General features: G+C 52.3%; 3 protein-coding genes and 1 non-coding gene across 4 annotated transcripts; 2 read left to right on the plus strand and 2 right to left on the minus strand.

Moving 5' to 3' along the window:
- Positions 1-168: 168 nt before the first annotated feature.
- On the plus strand, positions 169-5,378 carry TGME49_297925 (HesB-like domain-containing protein). The gene is made up of 4 exons (XM_002371172.2): positions 169-1,813; positions 2,931-3,047; positions 3,698-3,837; positions 4,832-5,378. Exons 1-4 carry the CDS (start codon positions 452-454, stop codon positions 4,953-4,955), a joined length of 1,743 nt encoding a protein of 580 aa, XP_002371213.2. The 5' UTR covers positions 169-451; the 3' UTR covers positions 4,956-5,378.
- TGME49_297940 (single-strand binding protein) lies at positions 5,224-11,703 on the minus strand. The gene is made up of 5 exons (XM_018782339.1): positions 9,687-11,703; positions 8,976-9,107; positions 8,003-8,091; positions 7,164-7,445; positions 5,224-6,759 (listed from the first exon to the last, which is right to left on the minus strand). Exons 1-5 carry the CDS (start codon positions 10,791-10,793, stop codon positions 6,663-6,665), a joined length of 1,707 nt encoding a protein of 568 aa, XP_018638383.1. The 5' UTR covers positions 10,794-11,703; the 3' UTR covers positions 5,224-6,662.
- On the plus strand, positions 11,631-11,702 carry TGME49_297950. The gene has a single exon. It is a non-coding gene; the product is annotated as a tRNA-Ala (tRNA).
- A 754-nt stretch (positions 11,704-12,457) lies between the features above and the next one.
- Positions 12,458-26,337, minus strand: RON6 (rhoptry neck protein RON6). The gene is made up of 10 exons (XM_018782340.1): positions 24,309-26,337; positions 18,226-23,741; positions 17,256-17,543; positions 16,435-16,615; positions 15,980-16,032; positions 15,508-15,588; positions 15,132-15,194; positions 14,575-14,672; positions 14,125-14,233; positions 12,458-13,562 (listed from the first exon to the last, which is right to left on the minus strand). Exons 1-10 carry the CDS (start codon positions 24,526-24,528, stop codon positions 13,374-13,376), a joined length of 6,798 nt encoding a protein of 2,265 aa, XP_018638384.1. The 5' UTR covers positions 24,529-26,337; the 3' UTR covers positions 12,458-13,373.
- Positions 26,338-26,899: the final 562 nt, after the last annotated feature.

The raw sequence follows: 26,899 nt of genomic DNA on the forward strand, positions 1-26,899 counted from the left end.
TCTTCCAGAGCGTATTCCATCACACCAAACGCCTCGTGCGATTATATGAAAGACATGCACCATCCGTCGTTTACACATGCAGTCTGAGTGCGCTGCCTTCTGTTTGGTATCGCTTGCGTGTTTTTCGTTCGGCCAGGCTCTAAATACTTCTCAATTCAATTTTCTCTGGCTTGCAAACCCCCTTTTCTTCTCAGGGATTTCCTGCAGCCAGTCAGTCGTTTCCGGCCTGCGATTTCCCTGCTGGCGGCTTCAGCTCAGACACACAGAAAAGCAAGACTCCCCGCTGCACTTTTAGAAAGCGATTCACGGGTTTCTGGAATCGACCCTTTTGAGGGGAGGATACACTGCGCATTGGCCTACTTGCTGAGATCTTCAAGGAAGAAGCAGCGGACCCGGGTGGACCTCGCAGAGAAAGAAAAGAGCGCCGAGAAAGAAGAAATGGAGAGAAATCATGGAAAGTCACTGGGCACGTTCGACTTGTCGCTCTTCTTTCCGAGGCCACACAACTTCGGACCGCGACCTAAATGGACGGTGTTCTTCCCTGTCGTCTTCCTCTCCGTTCATGTCGTCTTCCTCTTTCACCGACAGAACGCACACAACCTCTGGCTGCCTGCCTCACTCGCAATGTGTCAGAACGCGTTCTACCAGTGGATCCAGACGCCGATGCTCTGAAAGACTCAAACAGGCTTTTCATCTTGGAGACAGAGCTCCGGCGGACCGTGCAGCGATGCCGTCGACGGCAGAGAACAGGAAGTGTACCTCCACTGGATCTTCTTCGTCTCTTCCCTATTTTGTCTTCTCTTCCGCGTCTTCCGCTCTCTCCTCTTCGTCTCTCGCTGCTCCCTCCTCTTCGGCATCTTGTCTTTCGTGGGCTCGTTCTTCGTCCCTCCCTTCTTCCCTGCCTCGGGGGTTTCATTCTCCCTCGTTCCGCGCTTCTTCTGCCTCTTCCTCCGCTGACTCTTCGTCAGCGACGATGGGCCTCTCCTCCAGAGAAGCATTCCACAGGGAGGACACCGCCGCGTGCGGCAGCGGGGTGGCCTCAAGACTTTCCCCAGGAAGAAGAGCCGATCGCTCGCCGCGGTTCTCGTCTTGCGTCCACAGACCGAGTTCCCTGTTTTCTCGAGTTCGACGGTTCGCCTTGTGGCTTTCATCTGCTCTTCGCGTACCTAAAACTGCGCGCGTCGTGCCTTGGGTTCTAGGGGAACGCGTCGTTCGCTTCCCGTTCCGGCTGTGTCTCCTCGCTTTTCTCTTCCTGAATCTGTTTGACTCTGCGAGGGCTTCGAGTCTGGGAGTCAGCAACTCGTCTTTTCATTGCCCGTGGGCCTTCCTCCCTTGTCTCTCAAACCACAAGCACGGTCTCCGTGACAGTATGTATGCTCTCAGACGTTCCGAACAAATGTCTCCAGGACCTCGGTTTGTACGCTTGAACCCCTCTTCAGCTTACGCCCATTTTTGGCCTGGCGCTCGGTGGTTCTCTCAGCCTTCGACTTGCTTTTCTCGCCCGTCGTCTTCCACTGTTTCCCTTTGCCCTTCTCCTCCTTCGCGCGTTTCGTCCGTCCTCGGAGAACAGACAGACCCCCTTTCGCGGCGAGCCGGTCTGCGTCTTTTGCCCGCTTCTGCTCTCCTCTGCGCAGCGTCTTCGCCCTCTCCGCCTCTCTTCTTTTTCGCTCTGTCTCGACTTCCTTCTTCGCGGGTCTTTTCCGCTTCCACGTCTTCCGCGCCTCTCTCTCCCTCTTCCTCGCCTTCTGCGGAGAAGGGAGAGATAAAGGGGAAGTTCTTCAAGGTGACACTCAAGGCACTTGCCGGTATTGAGGTATGGAGACGCAAGAGAAAGAGACCAAAGGACGGGGATTTACTGTGCTGCAACCACGCCAAGCACCCTTTCCTGCAGAGAAGGCTGGCGTTCTCGTAGAACAGTCAAACGGTGCATGGGCTAACGCCTCTTCATGTTCCAGAGGTCAAGGCTCCGCTATCAATATAGGTATATATATATATGTAGATATATAGTATGTAAAAATGAGTTGGTATGCATGTCTACAAAAGTATGGAGAGGTGATCTTCTTCCTGTTTCGTGACTGTCTTTTTCACTCTCTGCTTCTCCCCGTTCAGCGACTGCTCAAAGAGGGCCCTGTCAGTTCCTCTTCCCATCTCGAGGCTTTGTCCTTATTCCGACTCCACTGGCAAGATGCCTTGCAACATATAGAATCGTGTTAATGCTACAGCAGACAAAAAACGCGATCTGTCTCTCGCCATCGGCATTTCGGAAGTCGTTCTCGCGTGCAGTGCTGCAGTTTCGTCTGTCATACTCGTGTCACCGGGTGGCTCCACGGATTTTTGTGTTCGCCTGGAAATCTATATTGGTTTTAAAATGTCGAACATTTTTCTTCCATAAGTTATTCATTATGTTACGTTGTGAATAATGTAAACAGACTCTATCTTTACGTAAGATTTTAAAACACATGCCTTTATCAAGATAAACCTGCCCTTACTAAAACTGACACACGTGCGTAAGTACTTTTATGTTCTACGAGGACGAAATAAATTTCTTTAAGGAACCCGGCAAAACAGTCGTGGAACTTTGGGATAAAGGACTCCTAGAAGGCTGCAGTTTAAAACTTCGTATCACCCACGGAGCCAAGGTACCAGTTGTGGTGCTGGAGAAAGGTTCTCGTTCCGAGCCAAAACTAGTTTTCTCTTACTACATTTATTTTCACTAAAAATAAGTTGATGGTGTGATTATTTCTAAACGTTTTGCACCATCTATTGTAGCGCGTGTGCAGCCCAGAACATAAAGGCATGCGGACGTCTTCCTACTGCTGAGCTGCCTTTTAACCCCGCCTTGTCGGTGCACATTTTGCGTCTTCATGCTGCTTGTCAAACTCCTGTTAAAACCCGGTGTCTTTTGTCTGTTTCTTTTCTTCTGCGACCAGGAGCTGAAGCGGAAACGCCGCGAAGCGACGGGGACAGGTCGCCCCTTTGTCATTCGCCTAGGTGTGCGATCAGGAGGATGCAGCGGCCTGTCCTATGTTCTGGACATCGTCGATGAGGTAAGAGAAAGACACACGCGTGACAGGTTTACTCAGTGCGTCGGGTATTATCCATACCAGGCGTAAAACGCGTGTATGGCTTACTAGACACCCGCCAGGCCAACAAAGAAGATCCGTGTATTGCGTCCAGAGAATGAGCATCAGGAAGGAGTCTACGACGGTGGATATCGTGATTTTTGGACACCCTGGATACACGTGCTCCTTTTTCAGATATGCTCTGGAAACCACTATACTTAATGCACTCAAGAAGATGCTCATGAAATTTGTTTTGGTGCTTGGAACGCCTTTCCTAGAACGGGGCCTGCAGCGTAGGCACGGAACATGTGTGTGTGCGAGGCGCTGACTTCCTATTCTGTCGTTCGAAGGGGAATTATACAGCGGGCGAGGAACACTGAGAAGCAGAGGTGCCTAGATAGAGATGTGGATGAGTGCAGTGCGCAGACACAGAGAGAAACGCAATACTATCGGAATCGGTCGTCGTGAGAAGCGCCTTTCCCCGACAGACACGGTTGTGCGATTGACAGGCTCCTGCGTGTTGCGTGTCGATGTCGGAGGTTCGTGGAGCAACGAAAAATAGAAGCAAAGATTTGGATTGATTTGTGGATCCCACAACGGGTCTATGATCTGCCGACTTTTCTCGTCTTCGCCAGGCCAGCGTCACGGTAGCTGACCACCGTGAAGACTTCGAGGAAGCCGATGGCTTTTCCATCGTTGTCGATCCTCAGTCACTTCTGTACGTCATCGGCACCAAGCTGGACTACGCCGACGACCTGATTGGCGGGGGTTTCAGGTAAGAAAGGCCTCGCGGGTTTTACCTGAATTAGACTCGCAATCCTAGGTGCCGGGTTCAAATCCTCATTGGCTCGACGCCTGTGCCTCACTACAGCGATTCTGGCTCAAAGGGGCTGACACGTCACTCGATAAAGTACATGAAAACAACTATGAAGCCCGCCACCCGTCACGTAGCTGAGAAACATAGAGCGGCGAGATCGGCCCGCATACGATGCTTGTAAAGACCACCCACGTAGAGGGAGATAGCTGTGATGGGATGAAGCACATGCGACACTACACGCCTTAGGTGGTAGTGCGTTTCTGTAGCTGTCGTACAAGTAGTTCCCGACTAGGTATTGATTGGCGCGAACCAAAGTGATATTGGTATCTGCAGCATTTGTATACACATAAAGTGTTCTCGAATGTCCGCCGGACACCGCTATACATGGATGCAACCGTCATATCTCTCAAAAGCCAGCAGGGCAATCGTTTTTGTGAGATTCGGGGGTGCACGTACCCAGAATTGCCATACAAGAGGGAGTGCGGGAAACAGGGGAAAGGCAGACTACAGAAACGCAAAAACGGTTTAAAACACGATTTCGACAAACGCTGCGGTGCTCGCTCCGTGGCAAAACGCATTTTTTGGTCTGCTCACCAGTTCTCTGACTTCGCGGTTCACTCTGGAATGCTTTTTTTTGTGCGGCGACTCTGTCGCACTGCATGTACTACAGCGAATCAGAAGACACAACGCGTACCCATCGGTGTGCACAATTGTGCCTCACTATGTTGTCTCGCGGTCCCCCTCACGTATAGAGATTCCCTGATGTTTGCACTGACGCCTTAGACAAAAGCACGAAACTGGAAGCACACCCGCCGCGTCCGTCTTCGCACGTAGCGCAAAAGTAGAGGTTTGCAAAAGCCCAGACGATGACTGCAGCTTCCCCGGACGGCCCTAAACACGGAATGACACGCGTTTCTTTCTCCCGCGAGCCTCCGTTTTTCTTTTTTCTCAGGGTTATCAACCCGAACGCGTCTCGGAGTTGCGGCTGTGGCATGTCTTTTGGTGTCTCGAAAACTTTTGCCCAACAGGGTGGCATCGACAGTAAACCCAAGAGTTGCTCGACAGATCGGAAGTGACCCGGGTTGTCGATGGTTGCTCTCTCTGTCTCGCGGTGAGTAATTAGAAAACAGAGATGCCCCGGTATTAACCGCTTTTTTCCACCGCATTTCAGCCTGTCTTCTGTTTCGCCTCATTTTCTTTCGCAAGTCGATCCTTCTTCCCCCATTTGTCTCCTATGCATACATACCTCTACGTATAAACAGACATACTTGTATCTGTCATCCTCAATATATATATATATATATATATATATATATATATGCATTCGGATACTTTGTTTAGGGGTGTCACTCGTGCTTTTCGTGCTCAAGCCCGAAACACAGTTGGACTGAAAGAGAGAGAAAGATGGCCTATGGCTCGCTGCCTTCCAGTGTGGGGCTGGCACCCCCTACCATGGACGATTGAAAAGGCCCTTAATTTCTTGGAAAACCGGCGCGGGATTGCTGTTATCGGCGCAAGCGAATACACGCACGGCAGTTTCACCTTTTAAAAGCATCGTGTCGATGGACGCGAAAGTCTGCCTGTGTCGGCTCAACCCACATCTCCCTAAATATACATATCCACTCAAACTTCTGCTAATGTACAACATACCTTTTACCTACAACTGTACGGAACTTAACACACCTCCAGCCCAAGAACTTGACACCCTGTTCTCATTCCCCGTGCTAAACACAGTCAACGAATGGCGACAGGAGCAAATACACATCTAAACACGGATACAGGCTGTCAAAGGCAATCTTTGTTTAAATGCGAACGCAAAGTCCTACGACCACTGCTTCGCAAACTCTGACGGAACGTTGACTCTCCGTATGCAGAGACGTTTCGTCCCGACGACAACAGGACGGAGGCCAAGCTGCCACCACCGAAAGAAATGTAAAAAAGTTGGGAAAAAACGCACACATGGCCCTGAACACGAGCCGCAGGAGACCGCGAGGAAACCCTTCGATCGCGATCCCAGACACGCGGCTCCCGCGTAAACGGAGAAAGCGGCAAATGATTGTTTTGAGTTTTCTTGACAAGACGCGCGCAACATTAATTCACTGGGTGCCAAAATTACTTTGTGTGTGGTCGCCTAAGCAAAAACAGCTGAGCACGAGCGGTGAAGCACAGACAGATCGTCGCACTAAGAAAAATGCGGAAAACAGAAGCCCGTGTTCCTCGTTTGAAGCGGAAACGCCACTGCTCCTTAGTTACTGTCACACCGCCACAGCAAAGAGTTAATCTTTCTGCCGTTTCCCAGATCTCAGTTTTGGAACAAAGCAGTACTAGAGCCCTCCACCTTAAGGAGCTCTTTGTACCTCGTGGTGTGTGAGCCAGAAACGTGACACACACTTCATCAGCGTTGCGTCCTAAGAGGACAGACAACACACACCAAACGCATCCCGCTACCCTTTCAAGAGGCACTTGGGCCTCTTCTACTCCCCAGTTTCCCTTAGTCCCCTGAGTCACAAGCAAACTGGGTGCGTAAGAGTCCGTTAGTAGGGCCTTCCTCAGGGTCTGTCCAAGAGACGAGAGGCCGATTCAGTAGCTTACGCAGCATTTTGGGATGCCTTCCAGATCACCATTCCGTTTCGCTCGTTCGAAGAGTCTTACGGTGGAGAAACAGAATGATCATATTTCCATACCAATTTGCACCGTCAGTCCACTGTGTCATCCTAAAACTTATGTCCACTCTGGCTCGCATGTACTACAAACGTGTTCCATAAATTTCCTCAGAGGACAAATCAGCGGAAAAGGCGATACATGCCTCCAGACGCAGATCCGTCCAGGCTGGTCCCCCCCGTGCCACTGCCGGTCGGTCCACTCGATCCCTGCCCGTCGCTGCAGACAGTGTCACAAAAAAGAGAAACCCGGACTTGTGAGGACAGATATTCGTTGTCATATCTCTGCATTGATGCAGTGCCTACACATTCACCCACAGCTTTGGCCGCTTTGCTCTTTCCTCACACTGGGATCACTTCTTGATGTGGCGGCGTCTGCCTCACAGGCTTATTTCCCTCTGAGCAAATTTTTGGAACTCCCGCAAAACAATCCTGTAACGTCGGGATAAAGGGTGCCTTTCATCCATCTACTGCCGATACTACTAAAATTGCTCCATTAATTTGTGTCTTGACTCGGACTCACAGTGTTTAACCGCCGCCGAAGCTCGACCGGTTTCCGCTGTCTCTGCGTTCACAGCCCCGAGCATTTTCCTTTCTTATTTCCTATCCGCGGTGCCTACTCACCTGCCGCTGTCACCGAATGCGCCAAGAGCCTGGCTTGCATCTCCACTTCCTTCCCCATCAGGGGCGCCTAAGTCACCTGAAGCCCAGTCGGAGGTGCCTGGCTGGCCAGACTCGCTGGCACTGGAATAATTGGACTGAAATGATGAAGACGGCGAGTCAAGAATGATAAGCTCACCCTGCAAGCGGCTAACAACGACGGAGGTCGAATAACGATCAACGCCATCAGCACCGGTCCACCGCCGAGTCTGAAGTTTACCGGTAACAAAAACGCGGCGTCCTGTGCTGGAGACAGAAGCCGACAACCGAAAAGTGCAAGCAACACGCACACGGAGGTGTTGGTAAGGAAACGATATCGAGACATAAAGAAACGAAACGAACGTCGCGTCAAGAAAGACCGAAACCAATGCACGTGGCTCCTCTCCAATCTTGCTGATAAGCGGCTGCGGATCTACAAAATCCCAGAACCTTGGACCAACTTAATAGGATATACGCATGCAGATGGACACTCTAGGAACAAAACTCGTTCACAAAACGCGCCTTGGACACATTCATGGATATTTATGTACACAGAAACGGTTTTGACTCATGCACGTCAACATGGGATCACCATTCATCGGCCGGCTAACAAAGGTGAGGGTGCATACATACAGTGAAGCGCCGTTCATGAGGCATCGAAAGACGATAGAACGCGAGACAAAACTCGATGTCAACCACGTTGCCTCTCTACAGCGACCACGCGACACCTGGGTCCTGATTAATTGAAGTATGGAGATCTGAAAGTGGTTCGAGGTAACACGCTGTGTTATGCCGCGAACAAGCAGCTTATAATGAACACTTACTGAAGATACTTATCCACGAGGTCGACGAGGGATTCATCGTAGACGACAACGCGATGCCATTCGGTCCGAGAATGAGCATCCCCGGTTGCCTGCATGTTTCCAGAGTTGGGCAGAAAACGGTGGAAGACGACTGGCTGGAAAGTGTCCAGAAATCGCTCTTTCAAACGTCGGCATTTTCCGACTTCTGAGCATCTGTGGCTCGAATATTTGCCCTGGTAGAGTTTCGCCCCTGATCACACCAGTACTTAAACACGCTCTCAACAGCGCGTCGCTGAGAGCTGAGGAGACCTTGCGTTTGGTGAATGCGGCCCCACCTAGCATGGCACTCGACAATGTTGTGCATCTGCTTTCAAATTCGAAGGCGTTTCGCACTTTCTCTCCCGCGGAGAAAACACGAAAATGTGGAAACTGCCCCGAGGCAAGTGTCTTTAGAGTGTCTTCCCTACGCAGGCTCTGTTGAGCGGTACTTAGGTTTCTTCCATATGAGCACACGGTTTTTACCTGGGGTTGGCTTGCCCTATCTTCTTGGCCAGAATTACGCTAGCTTTCCCACAACAGGAATGGCCATGCCTTGCATCCACCGGAACTATGACCCTTTCTCCACTATCACAGTCGGTCCCGCACACGATGGTCATGAGACACACAATAGAACTTGGATCCGGTAAACGAAGACTTTCAAAATCTGAACCAGTAGTCCAACTGGGGTGCCGAATATACTCTCCAGAGAAAAGCTGTTTACAGAAACCTAGGAATCCCACCGTGTAATGTGTAACAGGCAGCCTAGATTCCGTTGTCTTCTGATTCATGCTGCCGGCTTCTCCGCCACACCCGTCGACTGTTTCTTTTTCAAGCCAAGCCAACACGTGACTTGCCTCAAGAAGCCACTCCCTGCTCTCCTGCAGATTGACGGAGACGGTGGCCTTCCTGGCATGAGGGCATCGTAGCCCCTCAGTTCGTTTCTTCTTTTGCTCACCTTATCTATCCAGTTCACCGACGTGGCCATTGAAAACCAAGCAAACGTGTCACCGTTCGACATTCGACGAATCTCCGGCATGTTCCCCAGTCTCCCAAGGAGCGTCACCCGGTTCACAGACATCTCTGCATGCTGCTCGCAAGGAAAGTCGGGCAAATGCATACATATGCCTCTGTTTATTCGATTTAAGTTACACAGTTCTGGATCATGGGATTCCGGTAAACAAGGGGGACATTGACGAGCGAAACCGAAACTCCATGCTACCCATTATCAAGCAAGGTTCTTGGGTTTATATAAACAACCTTTTGCTGAAGACTAGATGGTGAAACACGCAGAACGGTGCAAGGCTATCGGCATCGGCAGCTCAACAGGAAACCCCCGTTCTTTGGTTGAAGACCGGAACGCTCCCAGAGAACACAACAAGAGCGAAACTGTTAGACAGGCACGAAAACACCAGCATCGTCAAGCCGGGTCGAAGTCCCATTACGGTGCATATGCACATACGTGTACACACATATATACATGAATAGCTTTGCGTGGGGTTGCACATGCACGCGCAGTTGCACACAGTTAAGTCGCGACGCGAAACTCTAAAAACAGACAGAACACAAAGAATGCGAATGCACTGACCATGGTAGATCTCGTATTTCTCCTCAAGTTGACTGATGTCGACGGGAAGTCGCCGATCAGATGCGCACCACATGGACTTACCCGGAGAGGCCCTCCTCTTCTGCCGGTGCGCGAGGGTGAGCTGGAAGCACCCGGCGAGAAGGGTTCATCACGTAGAGCGTTCAAGCGAGAACTTGAAGAATTGCTTCTAGGCGCGACATGGAAAGAAGCTAGCGGAAAACTCTGGCTTTGACTGGCCTCCACCCGGGTCACCTGTTTGAGGTCCGAGCCCCCGTGTTGCTCAACTGCGACATTTTGTAAATGGTGTAGAGTAGAAAAAGAGCAAGAGTTTCTCTTCGACAAAACTCCGACGGCGTGCACGGGAGGGCACGGGGCAGTCCCGGTGCTGGCGCAGGAAAGCCCCCCGGCTGTTCTTCCACGCGAGAACTGCACAGACTCCACTCGTGGCATCTTCGCGACTGAAGGCGCTACGAAGCCGAGGCGTCTGCAGCTCACGGCCTCCGACTGGATTCCTCCATGAAGAGAGAAGGGGACAGTGGATGCAGACTGAGACCGGCACAAGGGTGCCGAGTTGAGCAAGCGGGTACGCGAGAGAGAAGACAGCATGCTAGGAAGCTCAAGCACCTGGGTCCTCGAAGTCGCAGGCCCGCCGCTAAGGGCAAAGCAGCTGTCGGGACACAAGGAAGAGATCCACAGGAAACACACAAGGAGGGTGGAAAGAAGAAACAGCACGGGACGCGGGCGGCTTGGTGAGAGGGAGCAAGAGGAAAGAAGACAAACTGATCCGGAAGGATGTCGCTCGGAAGTTCGCAGTGACTTCCATGTCTCCTCAGCCCTCTCACCAAGGCCTCCACGCGCTCGCGACTGTGCAGCCATAGAGACAAGGGGCAGAAAGGAACCTAGAAAGGACCAGAAGCGGGTCTGGGGAAGGCACACGAGGCCCCGGAAAAGAGAGGAACGAGCAACAAATGAAAGAGACAAGGTACGCAGAACTCCACTGGATAGGGAAAATAATGGAGAGAGCATGGGGGACAATGGGGTCGTCGTTCCTTTTGTCGCGTGTAGGTTCGGAGAGACAACCGGCGCAAAGTGCAAAGAGACAAGCGGGTGTTTACTGCCTTCACTCGTCGAAACAACTTTCCTCCACATATCCTCCTGCGACGAAGAAAAAGACCCTTGTTCAATCATGCAAAATATATCGGACGTCTGTACACGGCGCACTGAAAGCCGCCCTCTCACCGGGGGTCGATTCGCGACGTCTCCATTGCTGGGATTGGGGTCAGACGACGAAGAAAAGAACTCGAGAGCAAACAAAAGAGACGGCGAAACAGGAATCGGAAGTGCTTGAGTCACACACACACACCAAACTGGGCGCGCGTTTTTGTCACAGTTTCGTGAAGGAAGAAGCCGGATGTGGAATAGCAGTCAACTTCTGAGGGCTGCAGCAAAAGGAGACGGGAATGATGTCGGAGCGAAAACACAGGCGGACAGACTCGGTAGCCGCGACACAGCGGAGAATGCAACTCTCAGAAGAAGGAAACGCTGCGAGTTGGTGTTTTACTCTGTGTATTCACTGATCACCTGAGGAGAGGAACTCAGTAAAAACTAGTGGGCGGGTGCGTAGCAACCAGAAAGCTTCCTCTGCGACCGTCTGATCATGTGACACGCCGCGGGTACCAACGGAACCCCACGTTTTGTCTTTCACACACAACCGTGTAATCGTAGTGGCGTTCCCAGTCAAGAATCACTCTAAAAACAAAGATGCAGTACAGAACCCAGGACTGTATTTCATGCTCCTCGAAAGAATTTTGACGTTGTCAACGACTCTCTTGATTGGCCAACAGTTCGGGACACAAAGTGCGGTGGAGCATCCCCATTGGAAACACATGTAGACATGGCTGCTTCGCGACAGAATCGCCACGGAAGGGAAGTTTCGTAATATGGATACACACTAAAGAGTCCGTGGCGGGTGCTGTTTCTTTTGGAACTAGTTTGTGACGCGATGCCGACCGAAACGAGGTTCAAGGGCTGATGGTGTAGGGGTATCACGTTCGCTTCGCATGCGAAAGGTCTCGGGTTCAATTCCCGATCAGTCCACTGAATCGTACCTTTTCTTAAGCTCCTTGTTGCCCAAATGAGTGCAGTTCTGTTTCATTTGTTGTTCGAAAATAGTTTCCCGCAGCTATTTCCGAATGCGCCTCGTTACGGGTGACCGCAGATATCGTGCAACAGAAACAGGGGGTTCGTGTTGCATATGAAAGGGGCTCTGAAATTCACTGCAGCAGGCTGAACCACGTTTTGACTATCCACTTAAAGGTTTGTTTAGATCGGAACACCGTTCTTCGTAACAATTCGTGGTCAGGAGGGTCTCATCTTGCTGTCTTGAAATGTGTGTGTCTGGAAGATACTTTCCCTGTGCGTTGCTGCTGATTCAAAGTGACGACCGCCGCCCTTTTTCCCTCGGTGCTTAGCATAAACCCGTTTTCGTGAGTCGCTTCACAGCTATGAATCTGTTTGTAGCAACCCGAAAGTCTCCCGTGTTGATTGTGCTTTTTGTTGCACCGCGAAAAACTGCCGTCTATGCTTTAAAGGGCGTGCCGTGCCCTGTAAGTGTGTGTGAACGATACAGTGGGAGGGGCGCTATTCAGCCCACATATGTATTTTTCAGGGTGTGTCTGTCTGCTTTTCCTATGCCACAAGAAACCGTAGCTGGAACACTTACTGGAATACCGGGGGACGTTGCGCTAGAACGTGTGGTGGGTGCCCGTTCCTGCCCCAAGCGCGGAAGAGCTGAATCTGGAGGTGCCGGTTAAGTATATGCATACTAAGGTATCGAACAGAGTTTCAGGACAGGGGGAAGTTTTGAGTTAGCTTTCGACAGGAAACACTCGCTATCATGGAGCGTTTCCAGCTGTGGTGGTAGGTTTTCGCTTCTCTCCTCACTGGAGCGCTTCTTCACTTACCAATTGCTGTACTCGTACGACACCCAAGTCGGGAAAAAACATTATCAGGAGGCAGTTCTAGGCTGGCGTTAAGTTGTCCACAAATCGAATATCGAGGCAAAACGTAGAGCTTGAGGGGATTTTCTTCTATTTCGCCGCTGGAACTGGCCTGGCATCAGTCTTCGCTGCCCTTTTGCCATCTAACTCATGCCATACACACGAAAAACTCCCTCTGCTGTACCCAGCATCCAAACCGAAGAAATCCCTGTTTGTCGTGAAAAAGGGCACAAGATCTGCACCGCTGAACCTCTTCTCAGAGTCTTCGTTTATGCTAGCAACGGCTTTCGTTTCCCCAAAGGAGCCCAAGCGACGCGGCACGATACTTTCAGACGCCACAACACAGCTGCTTTTAATAACGACAAGGGGAAGGTGGCCCAAAGTCGCTCTCCCTTTAGGCAGAGATATCGTATTCTGATTCACGTTTGTCAGTAAGCAACCGCGGGCGGTGCTCCGAATATGGGATGAACCAGGCCAATCTCCCGAGGAAGGCAACGGATGGCCCCGCTATTGCAGGTTAACAGCTAATTGTGCAGACGTCCCGTTCCCACGTGTGGCCAGTTGATATAAGTCATCAGGCAATCCCTCATTCATTCATGTCCTTCGTATTCGAAGAAGCACGAATACCGGACAATTCGACATAATTTAGACAGGCACGGTACAATTACAACGAGCTGGGCTGGCGATTCTTGTGTTGTGCCCTTCATCGCTGACTCTTGATGAGAAGAAGAAACATTTGTTTTGCTACCGTTTATCCACCCGAAACTATTTAGTGCATTTGTGAATCCTTTTTATGCAGTCCTTGCACATGCTTTAACGTTTCTGCGTCAGGCTGCTGTAGGACATCGAGAGTGCCTATCTCGTCGATTCCCATGATGAATACGTTGTCGGTGGGTTTCGAGTCAGGAGGTCGCCAATATTGGAGCATGCACAGCTTATACGACCCTGGCATCGGGACCTAAAAACACCGAGGAAAGCACATCTGACAAATTGTGCGCATGTAGAAACATTCTATATTGTTTGTAACACAGTCTCTGAATGAAGACTACAAGAAATGGCAGCCGTCTAAACATAGTCTACTGCAAGCTACGGCTCGTTCAGTTCTGTCCAGCGAAACGGCACTGAAAGCAACATGTGCTCGGCATTCACAATATGGGATTGAAAACGCATGGAAATCAAACGTCTTTCCGATTTACGTCTAGACTAAGGAAACGACGACAATCGATAACGAATCATGGAGAACAACTGACGGATACTTGTATAAAAACCGAAGGCCCGCATTTGAGCATACAATCGTATGGGGACGTTGACATGTATTCGAAAATAACCACGGTTGGACACCATCGACGATTGACAAACTTATGAGCCTTTATGCCTTAACATATCAGCTCAGTTATCTGAGCGACGACCGTAACGTCAGTCGAAAAGAACCGGAAAACACATTTGAGATCAGAATTTCTCTCAGCTTCTGGTCGCGACAGTAAGCCACACTGTTCATTGAAAAGAAACGTCTGACACACCTGGATATTCTCAAAGAGAACGGCTTGTTCCAAAACGTGAGGAGGAGGCTGTTGCGCGACTGCCTGGGTATCCTTCAGAGCTGCCTCAACCGTCTCGGCACTCTCCGGGCTACAGAAAAAAGAGTAGCAAATAGAAGATGGGAGAACATTCCGTACAATGACATCATGGATTAATAGCGTGTCCCTGCTCACTGCTCACTTCTAGGTTTACTTCGTTCTCGCTGCTTCAAGACAAATTTTAGATATGAACATATTGAAACAGGTGATACTGCACCAACCGACGCACCACACGCTAATTTCCTTGAGCGTTCTTGAGGACGGAGAAAGCCCGCCTAAGTTCACGTTTTTCTAGCTGTGAAAGCTGCAGACGACCTAAAACCTTTTGACATGCATATGACACGCAACGTCAACATAATAGTGACGCATCCATTTTCCGGGCTCTTTACTCACCTGCACCTGGTCGCTTGGTGAACAGGCAGCAGGCGCAAGCAGGCGTGCAAGTTGCTTCCTTGAATGAGGAGAGGCTGAGGGAGAGGGTGATCTGGAGGCTGAACAAAAATCAAGCGGGGAACCCAGTAAAAACAAAATTACTTCGCACAGCGTCTGCGGTATCCAACAAAGCGACGCACGAAAACGAGAGAACAGTTGAACGCCCTGTCTTCCCTGTTCGGCGGAGTTGTGCTCTGGTACAGAGCTGCATGTTTTCGCCGCACAGTAGCGGATCAGGGAATGTGTCTTGATTACAGTACACGTACCCCATCTACACCTATCTACAGAGTCGTTCGTTGAGAGAACGAAGACAAACTGTTAGACACCTGGGTTGGTGATGTTCCGGTTGCAAAACGATCCCAGTATGCATTAACTGCCGCAAGCTTCCAGGTGGAGAGATATTCAGAAAGCCGTCTTTGAATGGAAGAGCACTTGCGAATCCGCGCTCATGAGGAAAGCACACACCAAAGTACCCAAAGTTGAGTATCCACCTCATGAAACAATATCCTACGACATACCGAGGCAAACATCTGGTAGTGCTTGCCGCGCGTGGGCGCCGCCATTGCACATCTAGTGAATCCCTGCAGAAGGAAGACATTTCAAGCATCGAGAAGCGATCCGGTTACGCTGGCACTCGTCAATGCACAACGAAGACCGTGGAGGCAAAGTCTGACAATTTACCCGGCATAGCAAGTTGTTTCACGGACATCAATCCAACTCCCGGGTCGCCTAGAGCGGCGTATCAGACCCCACCCACCACAAGAACTGGCAGATGCACCACCAGACGCCAGTATCTGGGCGACGGGCACCGTAGTCAATAAATACGCCGTTGATTTGAGTTTCGCGAAAGAACAAACTTGACAAATTCCGGAGAGTTACGCGCAACCAACTCACTTTTCCACATGTCGCAGTCAGAGGATCCGCAAACGGCTCGCACCGCCGAAAGCCTCCGCCACCGGCAACTGCTTCGTATTTCTGCAAAAGCAAACAAGTGACGACATCGGCAAAGGAGAGACCCGCTCAGGAACGCAGGGGGTGCAGGATCAAGGCTCCCTGTGCGAGGGCGGTTTGCCATATACTGAATTCTAGTAAGAAACCGGAGGGGCGCATGCAGAAGCCAGACACAGATCAAACGTGCTTACGCAGGCACTCGAAAAAGAAACATCAAGAGAAGGGGTGACGGAGGTACTGGTGAGAAGAACTGACTACAATGGGAAGAGGATCCGGGGACACATTGACACCAAACTTGCTAATTGGTCAACGCTTCCCAGGCGTGACACGTTGGTATGCCACAGAGTTCAGACTCTTTCCATATCTTGAGCTCTTCGAAAAAAGGACAAGTCGAAGTACAGAAAAGAAGACTTACGAAGCACTGAGCTGGCTCTACGGGCTTGTTATCGCATGCAGCCGGATTGCAATCTGCAGGGAGCGAAGCAACAAAACTGAGACCAACGCATCTTTCAGTTGCATTCTTCTTTCGCTATCAGGGTGACCACATTTTTAGATCCATCCTAGCAATGCGATCTTTTTCTTGCCCAGCATCATGTTTACACCAGATGACCTTAGGCCTGCTAGCACATATGCTTACATCTACGAGCGTGGACATGTACAAGTTGTGTATAGACATTTTCTTTCATCATTATTAGACAACCACTTCTCCGCTCGTGCTCGGGACGAGTGGCCTTGAACCCAGTCAATCCATGTGACTATCCACCCTGTAACACAAACATTCTAAGGCCTTGAAGGAAATATGCGTATACACACAACTTCAGCAGGGACGCACGAGAAAAAGAAACAATCAACGGTCTCTCGTTGCCGTACCTGTGGGGCAGTCCATGACTATTCCGTTTGTTGTCTTCCCCAGCACATTGCCTTCATCCGGGGGCGTCAGCACCGCAGACGGTAGCTCCTCTGGACGCACGACTTTGTGGTCGGTCTCATGCAGGAATCGTTTGATGATCGAGCGACTGTGGGAATACATGCGTTTGAGCGAGCGCTTGGCCTACGCCGATGATCGCACACAAAAGCATTTGGAAGGAGCAGTAATGAACGAAAATCGTACGAGACATGCCACTCGCGGGCCGCCTGTCTTACAGCGACAAAGAGACACGAATACGGCACTGAGTGGTGGCGCCAATTCATTGTGGCAGTGCCCGAGGCGGCTTTCGAAGCCTGCTTAGTTTCCTGGTTATTTTCTACTTGCGGACACATGCAATGGCACTACTCACTGCACTGGCGTTTTCCTCTCTCCGACGGTCTGGTTTGCGTCCAGTTGGAAACGACTGCGAGGTCCCAAACGCCGTTCACTCTCCATAAAACTTTCTGTATCAGTAGCGCCGGTTCGCGTGGTTCTACGCGCACACCGGCTCGTTCCCTTCCTTGTGTTGTGGCCAGCGCTATCTCTGTTTCAATCCTGCCGATGTCCTTCTTTAGTTCCTTCTTTCAACACCATTCGCGTGCAGCAAACGGTACGTAGCGAGCAACAGACGCCGCTTCACGCGCTATGGAGCCCGGAAACCCTAAAAATACTTGTGACTGTATTCGCAGAACAACGACCATTCAACGCTTGCACGCATGTGTTCCTCTGGGCATCGTTTCTCTTCTCTAGAATGGCTATGTTGCCGACTTTTTGTCTCGCCTACCCCCTTGAGTTTACTGTAGATTCTCGAGACAACTGCCTGCATCAGATCCTGAAAGTGCTTGAGCAAATTGAGGTGGCCAACTTCCTTGCGCTTCAAAAACATTTCTCTCAGCTTCAGAGAGTTCTGAATTTGTAAGTGGCGGGTCAACTTCCCCGCCATCTGCGTAGCCTCCTGCAACTGGTGGTGCTGAGTCACATCTTGCACATGCATGTGCGAATGCGACGTCACGGCCGTGCGTCCACGAGGCCCGCCTTGCCCGAGATGATGGTGTTGCAGCAGCACGTCCGCCTGAACAAGAATGTAAGACACAGAACTGGGACCTGATTAGCAAACCGAAAATGTACAGCTGAGCGCGCAGGGACAACCGTAGCTCTACATGAGAGGTCAGGAATCTGAGGCGAAACAAGGGGAGAGTCCAAATCTCGAACGCATTCAAATAGCTCATCGATGTACAGAGGCGTGGAAATGTGAAACACAAACGAATCCAGGTGTGTGGAGACACACAACGGCAAGTACAGACATGTACGCACTGTTGGAACAGAAGAAAAGTCCTCTCTGGTGTGAAGCTGCTCTAAAAAGACGATGGTCATCGGAGTTTGTAGCAACACGCACATTGAGTCGCGTGCGTTTTTGTGAACAGATATACTCCATTGTAAGAGAAAAGATGGTGGGGGTGAGGCATTTTGTTTCTTTTTGCCGGTGACGCTGGGAGGCAAAGAAAATACCAGAAGAGCGAGGAACGAGAGGCGCAACGCAGAAACGAAAAGTCTCGGGAGGAAAGAGAGACAGGGAGCGTGAGGGGGGCAGACAAGGCGCGAAGTGGGCGACGACAGACGAAGAGGATACAGAGAACCATAGGATGTAGGAGGGTGATTGAAGGGCGACAGACAGCGAGATGCTCGAGGAAAATAAAACGATACACACGCTGGAGAGACACACAAGAACTGGGTTGGGCTCCCAGCCGTCTCACATGTCGACGATTCTCCTCAGCTTCTTGATGTTTGCTGAGAGCGATATCACGTTTATGTTGTTCCTCCTGCTTCTGTGCATGTTGCTCTTCCGTCTTCTTCTCATTCTGAGGCTGATCCCTTGCTCCTCCCTCCTCCGTTCTTTCCTTCCTCTGTTCACTATTAGAACGCCTTGTTTCCCTTTCATCTCCCGTTCCGCCCCCAGAGTGTGAAAATGCGGTATCCTCTTCAGTCTCAGGCCCATGATGCGAATACCCTGACTTCCGTTCCTCTGTCTTCGCGTGACCAGCTTGAGATGAGGAAGACTCTCCTCCACTACCTTGTTTCTGGTCACCGAGAGACAGTCCCACTTCGTTTCCTCCTTCATTGCCGAGGTGCGCATGCACTGGCGCTCCTCCGGCCTCGTGTTCCTCTTCAACGCGAGACGATTCGCCCTCTGCTTCCGTTACTCTCCCCTGTTCATGCGGATGCACTGCCGCCTCCCACGCAACTCCAGAACCGCGTTCTTGCTCCTCAGCAGAGCCCTCACCCCCTCTTTCTTTCTGCTCGTCTCCACCGTGGTGAGCATCTGCTGAACCGCCTTCTGCCTCATGACCCCCTTCACCAGGCGCACGCTCGTGCTCGCCTTCCTTCTGCTCGTCTCCACCGTGGTGAGCATCTGCTGAACCGCCTTCGGCCTCATGACCCCCTTCACCAGGCGCACGCTCGTGCTCGCCTTCCTTCTGCTCGTCTCCACCGTGGTGAGCATCTGCTGAACCGCCTTCGGCCTCATGACCCCCTTCACCAGGCGCACGCTCGTGCTCGCCTTCCTTCTGCTCGTCTCCACCGTGGTGAGCATCTGCTGAACCGCCTTCTGCCTCATGACCCCCTTCACCAGGCGCACGCTCGTGCTCGCCTTCCTTCTGCTCGTCTCCACCGTGGTGAGCATCTGCTGAACCGCCTTCGGCCTCATGACCCCCTTCACCAGGCGCACGCTCGTGCTCGCCTTCCTTCTGCTCGTCTCCACCGTGGTGAGCATCTGCTGAACCGCCTTCTGCCTCATGACCCCCTTCACCAGGCGCACGCTCGTGCTCGCCTTCCTTCTGCTCGTCTCCACCGTGGTGAGCATCTGCTGAACCGCCTTCTGCCTCATGACCCCCTTCACCAGGCGCACGCTCGTGCTCGCCTTCCTTCTGCTCGTCTCCACCGTGGTGAGCATCTGCTGAACCGCCTTCGGCCTCATGACCCCCTTCACCAGGCGCACGCTCGTGCTCGCCTTCCTTCTGCTCGTCTCCACCGTGGTGAGCATCTGCTGAACCGCCTTCTGCCTCATGACCCCCTTCACCAGGCGCACGCTCGTGCTCGCCTTCCTTCTGCTCGTCTCCACCGTGGTGAGCATCTGCTGAACCGCCTTCTGCCTCATGACCCCCTTCACCAGGCGCACGCTCGTGCTCGCCTTCCTTCTGCTCGTCTCCACCGTGGTGAGCATCTGCTGAACCGCCTTCTGCCTCATGACCCCCTTCACCAGGCGCACGCTCGTGCTCGCCTTCCTTCTGCTCGTCTCCACCGTGGTGAGCATCTGCTGAACCGCCTTCTGCCTCATGACCCCCTTCACCAGGCGCACGCGCGTGCTCGCCTTCCTTCTGCTCGTCTCCACCGTGGTGAGCATCTGCTGAACCGCCTTCTGCCTCATGACCCCCTTCACCAGGCGCACGCTCGTGCTCGCCTTCCTTCTGCTCGTCTCCACCGTGGTGAGCATCTGCTGAACCGCTTTCGGCCTCATGACCCCCTTCACTAGGCGCACGCTCGTGCTCGCCTTCCTTCTGCTCGTCTCCACCGTGGTGAGCATCTGCTGAACCGCCTTCTGCCTCATGACCCCCTTCACCAGGCGCACGCTCGTGCTCGCCTTCCTTCTGCTCGTCTCCACCGTGGTGAGCATCTGCTGAACCGCCTTCTGCCTCATGACCCCCTTCACCAGGCGCACGCTCGTGCTCGCCTTCCTTCTGCTCGTCTCCACCGTGGTGAGCATCTGCTGAACCGCCTTCTGCCTCATGACCCCCTTCACCAGGCGCACGCTCGTGCTCGCCTTCCTTCTGCTCGTCTCCACCGTGGTGAGCATCTGCTGAACCGCCTTCGGCCTCTGTGGTGGGCTGGTGATTCGCGGAAGTAGCGTTCGTGTGTCCTATGTTTGCGTTGGTCCCTGTGTGTTGGAGGTGGATTGGTTCCTCTTCGATCTCGGGTTCCTTATTCTTGCTTACGTCTTCGACCGCTGCAGGTCTGGGTTTTGTCTCCTCACGTTGAGCAGACGCCGGTGTACCTGTGTTCTGTGCGCGCCCCTCGAGGGTGGTTGCTGACCGAGCTAAGCTCGCTTCTGCGTGGTCATGGCGAGCTACGGGCGAAGCATATCCGGCACCATTCCTGTAGTCTTGTCGACCCTCACTATCACCCGCGCTGGCCTGCTTATGTTGAGTAACCGCCGATTCACCTCCATTTGCCTGTGCACCGCCGTCTGGCCCGGTAACTGATTTTGCTTCATTGCCTTCCGCCTCGGCATTTTGACGGTCAGCAGAAGCATTGTCGACATGGTCCTGGTCGCGTGCTGTACCCTCTCCAGGCTGTGGTTCACTCCCGGTCTCATGTGTCTCCTGTGCATTGTTTTCGGGGCTGCCCTCTGATTTTGCTTCATTGCCTTCCGCCTCGGCATTTTGACGGTCAGCAGAAGCATTGTCGACATGTTCCTGGTCGCGTGCTGTACCCTCTCCAGGCTGTGGTTCACTCCCGGTCTCATGTGTCTCCTGTGCATTGTTTTCGGGGCTGCCCTCTGATTTTGCTTCATTGCCTTCCGCCTCGGCATTTTGACGGTCAGCAGAAGCATTGTCGACATGTTCCTGGTCGCGTGCTGTACCCTCTCCAGGCTGTGGTTCACTCCCGGTCTCATGTGTCTCCTGTGCATTGTTTTCGGGGCTGCCCTCTGATTTTGCTTCATTGCCTTCCGCCTCGGCATTTTGACGGTCAGCAGAAGCATTGTCGACATGGTCCTGGTCGCGTGCTGTACCCTCTCCAGGCTGTGGTTCACTCCCGGTCTCATGTGTCTCCTGTGCATTGTTTTCGGGGCTGCCCTCTGATTTTGCTTCATTGCCTTCCGCCTCGGCATTTTGACGGTCAGCAGAAGCATTGTCGACATGTTCCTGGTCGCGTGCTGTACCCTCTCCAGGCTGTGGTTCACTCCCGGTCTCATGTGTCTCCTGTGCATTGTTTTCGGGGCTGCCCTCTGATTTTGCTTCATTGCCTTCCGCCTCGGCATTTTGACGGTCAGCAGAAGCATTGTCGACATGTTCCTGGTCGCGTGCTGTACCCTCTCCAGGTTGTGGTTCGCTCCCGGTCGCCTGTGCGCTCCATTCGGGGGTGGTCACTGACCGGGCTGGACTCGCTTCTGTCTGGTCATGATGAGATACAGGCGCAGCATATCCAGCACCACCCGTGTATTCTTGTTGACCCTCACCAGCAGGTGCTTCGCCCGACCAGGCATGTTCACGGTACACAGGCGACGAGTCGCTTCCTGTCGCTCGTGCATTGTCATCGGGTCTGGAAGCTGGCGATGCTTGACTACCTTCTGTGTAGTCATGGCGAGCTACGGGCGAGGCAGCACTGGCATCATTGTTGCCTCCTTGGCGGGCGTCAGTGTATGGTTGTACTATTGTCTCCGCTTCTTCACGGTAGGGAGAAGCGCCGCCGCCGGTGGCCTCCGCAGTGTTCTCTTCGGGGCTGTTAGCTGACCTTGCTTCTGCCATGCCCATCTCTTCACGCGGGTCCGATGGAACAACCGTCTCAGCGCCACTCTCCTCCCCATGGTGACCCTCTGCCGACGGTGTCTCACCCGTTCCCGTGTCCTCGGAATGACCCACCGCAGCGTCATTTTCTGCCTCCCGTGTTTCTCCAGCTTCACCGCGATTATCACCGGATCTAGATTCGTTCACTGCGTTGTCGCCAGGATGAGAGGGTACTGAGTCTCCCCCAGCCTGGCGCTCTTGATCACCTGAGTCTCCCGGTGCCTCGTCGCCCTCGTTCCCCGGTTCGTTGTGAGAAGCGGCTGCCTCCGCTTTGCTCTCCGACTCCTTTTCAGAGTCACGAGGTTCCGGGAGTGCTTCCCCTTCCCGGTGTTTCTCGTGTGCTTTCGACTCAGTGTCCTCGGACCCCCCTTCCTTCTTCTTCTTCCTACGTCTGCTGTGAGATGGATTGACTGTGGCACGGTACGCTCTAATTTTAGGTAAATATCCAGTAGTAATGTGCACTAGGTGGCTACGTGGTTGAGCAGCACTCTTAAATTTCTCACTTACTCCGGCTTTTGCACTCGACGAGTTCTTCGACGTGTCCGCCTCGGACTTGTCTGCCGCCTCTGACTTTTCTTCCTTCTCTGACTTGTCTCCCTGCTGTGACGTGTCTCCCTTTCCTGACTGGTCTTCCTTCTCTGACGTGTCTCCATTTTCTGATTTGTCTCCCCGCTCTGACGTGTCTCCATTTTCTGACTTTTCCTCCTTCTCTGTCGTGTCTTCCTTCTCTGATTTGTCTCCCCGCTCTGACGTGTCTCCCTTTTCTGACTTTTCCTCCTTCTCTGAAGCATCGCCACCCTCGGATTTCGACTTGCTTCCTGTCTCTTCGTTACTGCCGACCATGTCGTCGTCTTCCTGGGAAGAGCCTTCGGCTTCTTCCTTTTCTGTCTGGTCTGTGTTCTGCACGAACGCGAAAGTGTGTGCGTCTCGAGCGCGTATGTCGTGTGAACTGGACACATCGTCGGCGTCGTCGTCTTGCTTGCCATCGTCATCTTCAAATTCCCTCGCATCCTGCAGGAAGACTGATCTCCCGACGGATTCTTCGTCGGGGATCAGAGCCTCTGCTTCGTTGACATCTATCTCGCCAGTTTCTCCGTCGTCAGCGGCAACGTCACCGTGATCGGCCTGCTTCAGCTGCTCGTCGACGCCGAGAAGGGCACTGGACCCCTGTCTCCGCTCTTTCTCAACGTTCTCCTTCCCGTCCTTCTGGTCCTCTGCTATGCGTTGATCTCGTTGCACGAACGCAGTGTGAACTTTGGCCACCAGCTGTCTTGCGAATTGCTTCGGATTCAAGATTCTTGCAGGAGCAAGAACGTCGTTGACACCTGCCGAGGGAGACATCTCAGGTGTATCCGAGTGTCCAGATAAGTCTATCAAACTCTCGTCAACAGCGGGAGGCGCTCTGGGCTTACGCGCACGTCCTTCCAAACCTTCATCTTCAAAAGAATTGTCAACTATGCCTTGCTTCTCCGCTGAACTCGTGGATAGCTTTTCTTTTCGTAGTGAGGAAAACGACGGAAATGCGGAACGGGAAGCTTTCGATCCCCGCAACAGAGACGAGGGAGACAAGGGAGTCGAAGACGGTGCGACAGAGTGGACACTGGACAACCGAGCAGCTGCAGAACGCGAAGGACCCGTAGAACTCGAGTGCAGTGAAGTGGACGCACTGTTCGCTAAAAACGTCCGGGAAATGTTCAGACCATGGCTGCCTGCGCCTCGCAAACAGGCAGAAACACAGGAAAACCAAATTGGAGTGCACGTATCCAAAGACAGAACCTCTGTATCTTCCGCGACTGCGCAGACGCCACTTGCACGCAGGGAAGACGTAACCTGTGCTCCCTGAAACAGCTGGCTGGTCGGGAAAAAGATTGTGTTGGACCCTGGCTCATAATCGATTTGGCAGGATAATGGGAGAAAAGCTTATAATGGATTCGGTCTCAGCGACAACCACTCCCAGTGCGATGAAAAATGCCGGGGGTCGATTTCCTCACCACCGCGATCGGTTTCTATGGGAGGCTGTTGAGCAAAGAAGCACCAAAATTATCAGTGTTCAAGTCAATGGGCATCACAAGACCTACTAATGTTGCGAAACGGATAATTTCTGTAACGGAAATTGGTCACAGAGAAATCCGCCTGGCGCAGCGCCTGTTGCGTGCCGGTCAAAATGACGTGACAAAGTCAGGAATGGCAATACGAAGGGACACACAAAAAAGCCGAGGAGTGGAGACTTGCACGCACCGTTTGACACATCAACGCGTGGTAGGGTTGCCACTTACCTTCACCAAAATGCCCAACACCGGGTTTGATTTGAGGGGGGGCACTGCGTGAACGATCTTGACCGGCGGGGAGAAGCACTCCATCAGCGATGCGAGAGCCGGCGAGACCAGATGAGACGGCAGAAGAGAGGAAAAACAAGAGAACAAAGGAAGGCTTGAAGAGAGCGAGGAGGGGCAGGGCGAGAGAGCGTGCGCCGGACGTGGTGGCTCGGCCCCCCATTTTCTTCCTCTTTCTATCGACAAGTGCGCAAGAGCCTCACACCCAGGTTCTGGCTCGATGCCATCGCCGAAAAAGAAGACGGGATAAACTTGATAGGACGGACAAACCTCTAGAGACAGTAGCGGAACCGATGCGGTCTGCAAGTGGCGACCCAAAGTCGACACAAAATAGAGGAGGAAAAGCGACGATCCTGATAACCGAAGAAGTGAAGTTGGGGACAGGACCTAACAAAGGCAAGGGAGAGGGCACCCGCCGCTCCTTGAGTCTCTCGGCGTGGGAAGGTCGAGAAACAAGACAAAAACGATCGGAGGAAAGCGTGCGGCACCTGTGGTAAGACGCAGAAGGGACTCTGACACGGCAGACCAAACAAGTTTGGAAGCACTGGGCCTTCCGTATGCAAAGACGCGCTTCCTCTGCTATGCATAAGAAAGTACTCACACAACAGTACCACGGGCGTACGCCTAGCTTTCTAGACGCTCGACTTGGCTGGCAGAACCGCCTGGCACGTGCTTTTCGCGTGGCTAATCAGCTTTCGTTCGGAGAGAAAGAGATCATTCTAAATAAACAGTTTTTCATAAAAAAGGAAAAGACGAATGCGCGTTTGTTTCCTCTGGCAGGAAGAAAGAACACGCCGTTCGGCCGCCACAGGCTGTCACAGCTCGCCGTGTCTTGCGACCGCGAGGGCCACAGCAAAGGCCGCGAGTTAACGGAAAAACGTTTTGGTTTTCCCCGATCTTTTCCAGCGCTTTAAGGGGATGCGAAGGTCTAGTTAGAACACGTCTTTTCCTAACTCTCCCGCGAGACTCATAAACCGTCAAACGCTACGCCAACCTAGTCAGGAGGCAAGTGTTTGCTCAGGGAAAGCTGAGGAAAGACATAGCGACGGACTGAAGACTGCGGGAGAAACGTGCGTTCTTCATCCCACCAGAGAAAAAGTTTCTGAGCCAAGAGTAGCCGCACAGTGTCAGCCGGAAGACAAAACACCATCCCTTTCTGTTGAGCGTTCTCTTTTCAAGATCTTAGAGCCGGCCTCCGCTCGTTTCGACCACAGTCTTGGTTGAGTAGCGAAGCGCCGCAAACAGCGGCAACCGGCCTGGCGAGCTGTCGAGAAACGTGGGCGGGGCAAGCAGCAGACCAAAAAAAGAAGCGCTTCGAGCGAAAGAGAGTGGAAAAAGGAAGATCGATTGTGAGAAGAAAGCGGTTGTTTTTCAGAACCCTAAAAAGATACGGAATCAGCGCCGTCGTCGAGTCGAAAACGAAGAAGCCGCGTGGCAACTCCCCTAGCAGCTATACGCCGCGTCTTACCGCATCCCGAAAGCTAGTTGTACGTTTCCTTACGCTCCAGCATTCAAGACTTGGCGACGCCAGCATCGCCGAAACTTTTCAGTAATCCAAACCAGTTTTTCGCTGAAATTCTCAGGGGAGTTTGCGTATTGGATACTGATCGCGAGCCACAAGAGTCACGGGGTCACATTGCTCGAAAGACACCGCGAACCAGATCATCTTGCGTGATTGCAGCTCGCCGTCGTGTCCTCACAGGAAGACCGCAATCACCTTCCAACTGTTTTTCCCGTCAATAGACATGATAATATGAACATTTGAAACGAAGGATTTCTCAAGCGATCTACCAAGGAAGAACAGACACCGTAGGGCGCCTTCATTGAATAACGTTTCTGGTCAGCCCCGTCGCTCCGCGGGCCCGCGACAGAAAAGGCATTTTTGCCAACTTGCTTAGATGCCATATATCCTGTTTTTTCCCGGGAAGACAAGGAGATGTGTCCACAGAGCTCTATTTCTTGGCCTACGGCTGGTTCTTGAATTGTCGAATTTTCTCTAGATATGTAGGTGGACCAGAGTTCCTGATTCGCGAGGTTGCCTCCTGTTGTTTTAAGTTGCTGCTTAGCGACCGAAGTGGACGGAGGGATTTTACGCCAGTCGGTCCGTCAGTGGCCGCAAACCTGCCAGAAATACTGCTTCCGGGTCTCTTCTGATCTCGGACCAAGCACTGGACTGTCAGCCTTCCTTCTCACTTATGACTGACTAAATACCAGCACCGAATCTACGGGGCTGGCCCTTGCCTTGCCAGCTCAAAACCCTGAACAGTGTCAGAGGGATTCGACGACTAAGCGTGGAAAGCTTCCAAGTATATTCCCGGCACCTTAGGTGTCTGTTGAAAAACATTCGCACTGGCAACTTGTGGGCAACGAGTTCTCCGTTTCCACGATGATTTCCATGACAACGTGACTTTGCATGGTTCCCAAAGTCCGAAGAGACGGCTGATCCAGCGTGGGAATTTAGAAAACGACAGATTTTCTGATCCAGAACTAAGCAGAGTTTTTTTCTTGAACAGTTTTGCCGAATTCTCTACCAA

The sequence above is a fragment of the Toxoplasma gondii genome, chromosome II (assembly GCF_000006565.2).
Source record: "Toxoplasma gondii ME49 chromosome II, whole genome shotgun sequence".
NCBI lineage: Eukaryota > Apicomplexa > Conoidasida > Eucoccidiorida > Sarcocystidae > Toxoplasma > Toxoplasma gondii.

Excerpts from the sequence above, each read along its gene's own strand:
- TGME49_297925 (XM_002371172.2), top strand. The coding sequence starts at position 452 with ATGGAAAGTCACTGGGCACGTTCGACTTGTCGCTCTTCTTTCCGAGGC. Across the intron at positions 1,814-2,930 it reads AGGCACTTGCCGGTATTGAG|GAGCTGAAGCGGAAACGCCG; the intron begins GTATGGAGACGC and ends TTCTGCGACCAG. Across the intron at positions 3,838-4,831 it reads CTGATTGGCGGGGGTTTCAG|GGTTATCAACCCGAACGCGT; the intron begins GTAAGAAAGGCC and ends CTTTTTTCTCAG.
- TGME49_297940 (XM_018782339.1), bottom strand. The coding sequence starts at position 10,793 with ATGATTGAACAAGGGTCTTTTTCTTCGTCGCAGGAGGATATGTGGAGG. Across the intron at positions 9,108-9,686 it reads GAAGAGGAGGGCCTCTCCGG|CATGCAGAGATGTCTGTGAA; the intron begins GTAAGTCCATGT and ends CCTTGCGAGCAG. Across the intron at positions 8,092-8,975 it reads CGGTGAACTGGATAGATAAG|GCAACCGGGGATGCTCATTC; the intron begins GTGAGCAAAAGA and ends GGAAACATGCAG.
- RON6 (XM_018782340.1), bottom strand. The coding sequence starts at position 24,528 with ATGGGGGGCCGAGCCACCACGTCCGGCGCACGCTCTCTCGCCCTGCCC. Across the intron at positions 15,589-15,979 it reads TAGAGCCAGCTCAGTGCTTC|AAATACGAAGCAGTTGCCGG; the intron begins GTAAGTCTTCTT and ends TTGCTTTTGCAG. Across the intron at positions 14,673-15,131 it reads ACTACCAGATGTTTGCCTCG|CCTCCAGATCACCCTCTCCC; the intron begins GTATGTCGTAGG and ends ATTTTTGTTCAG.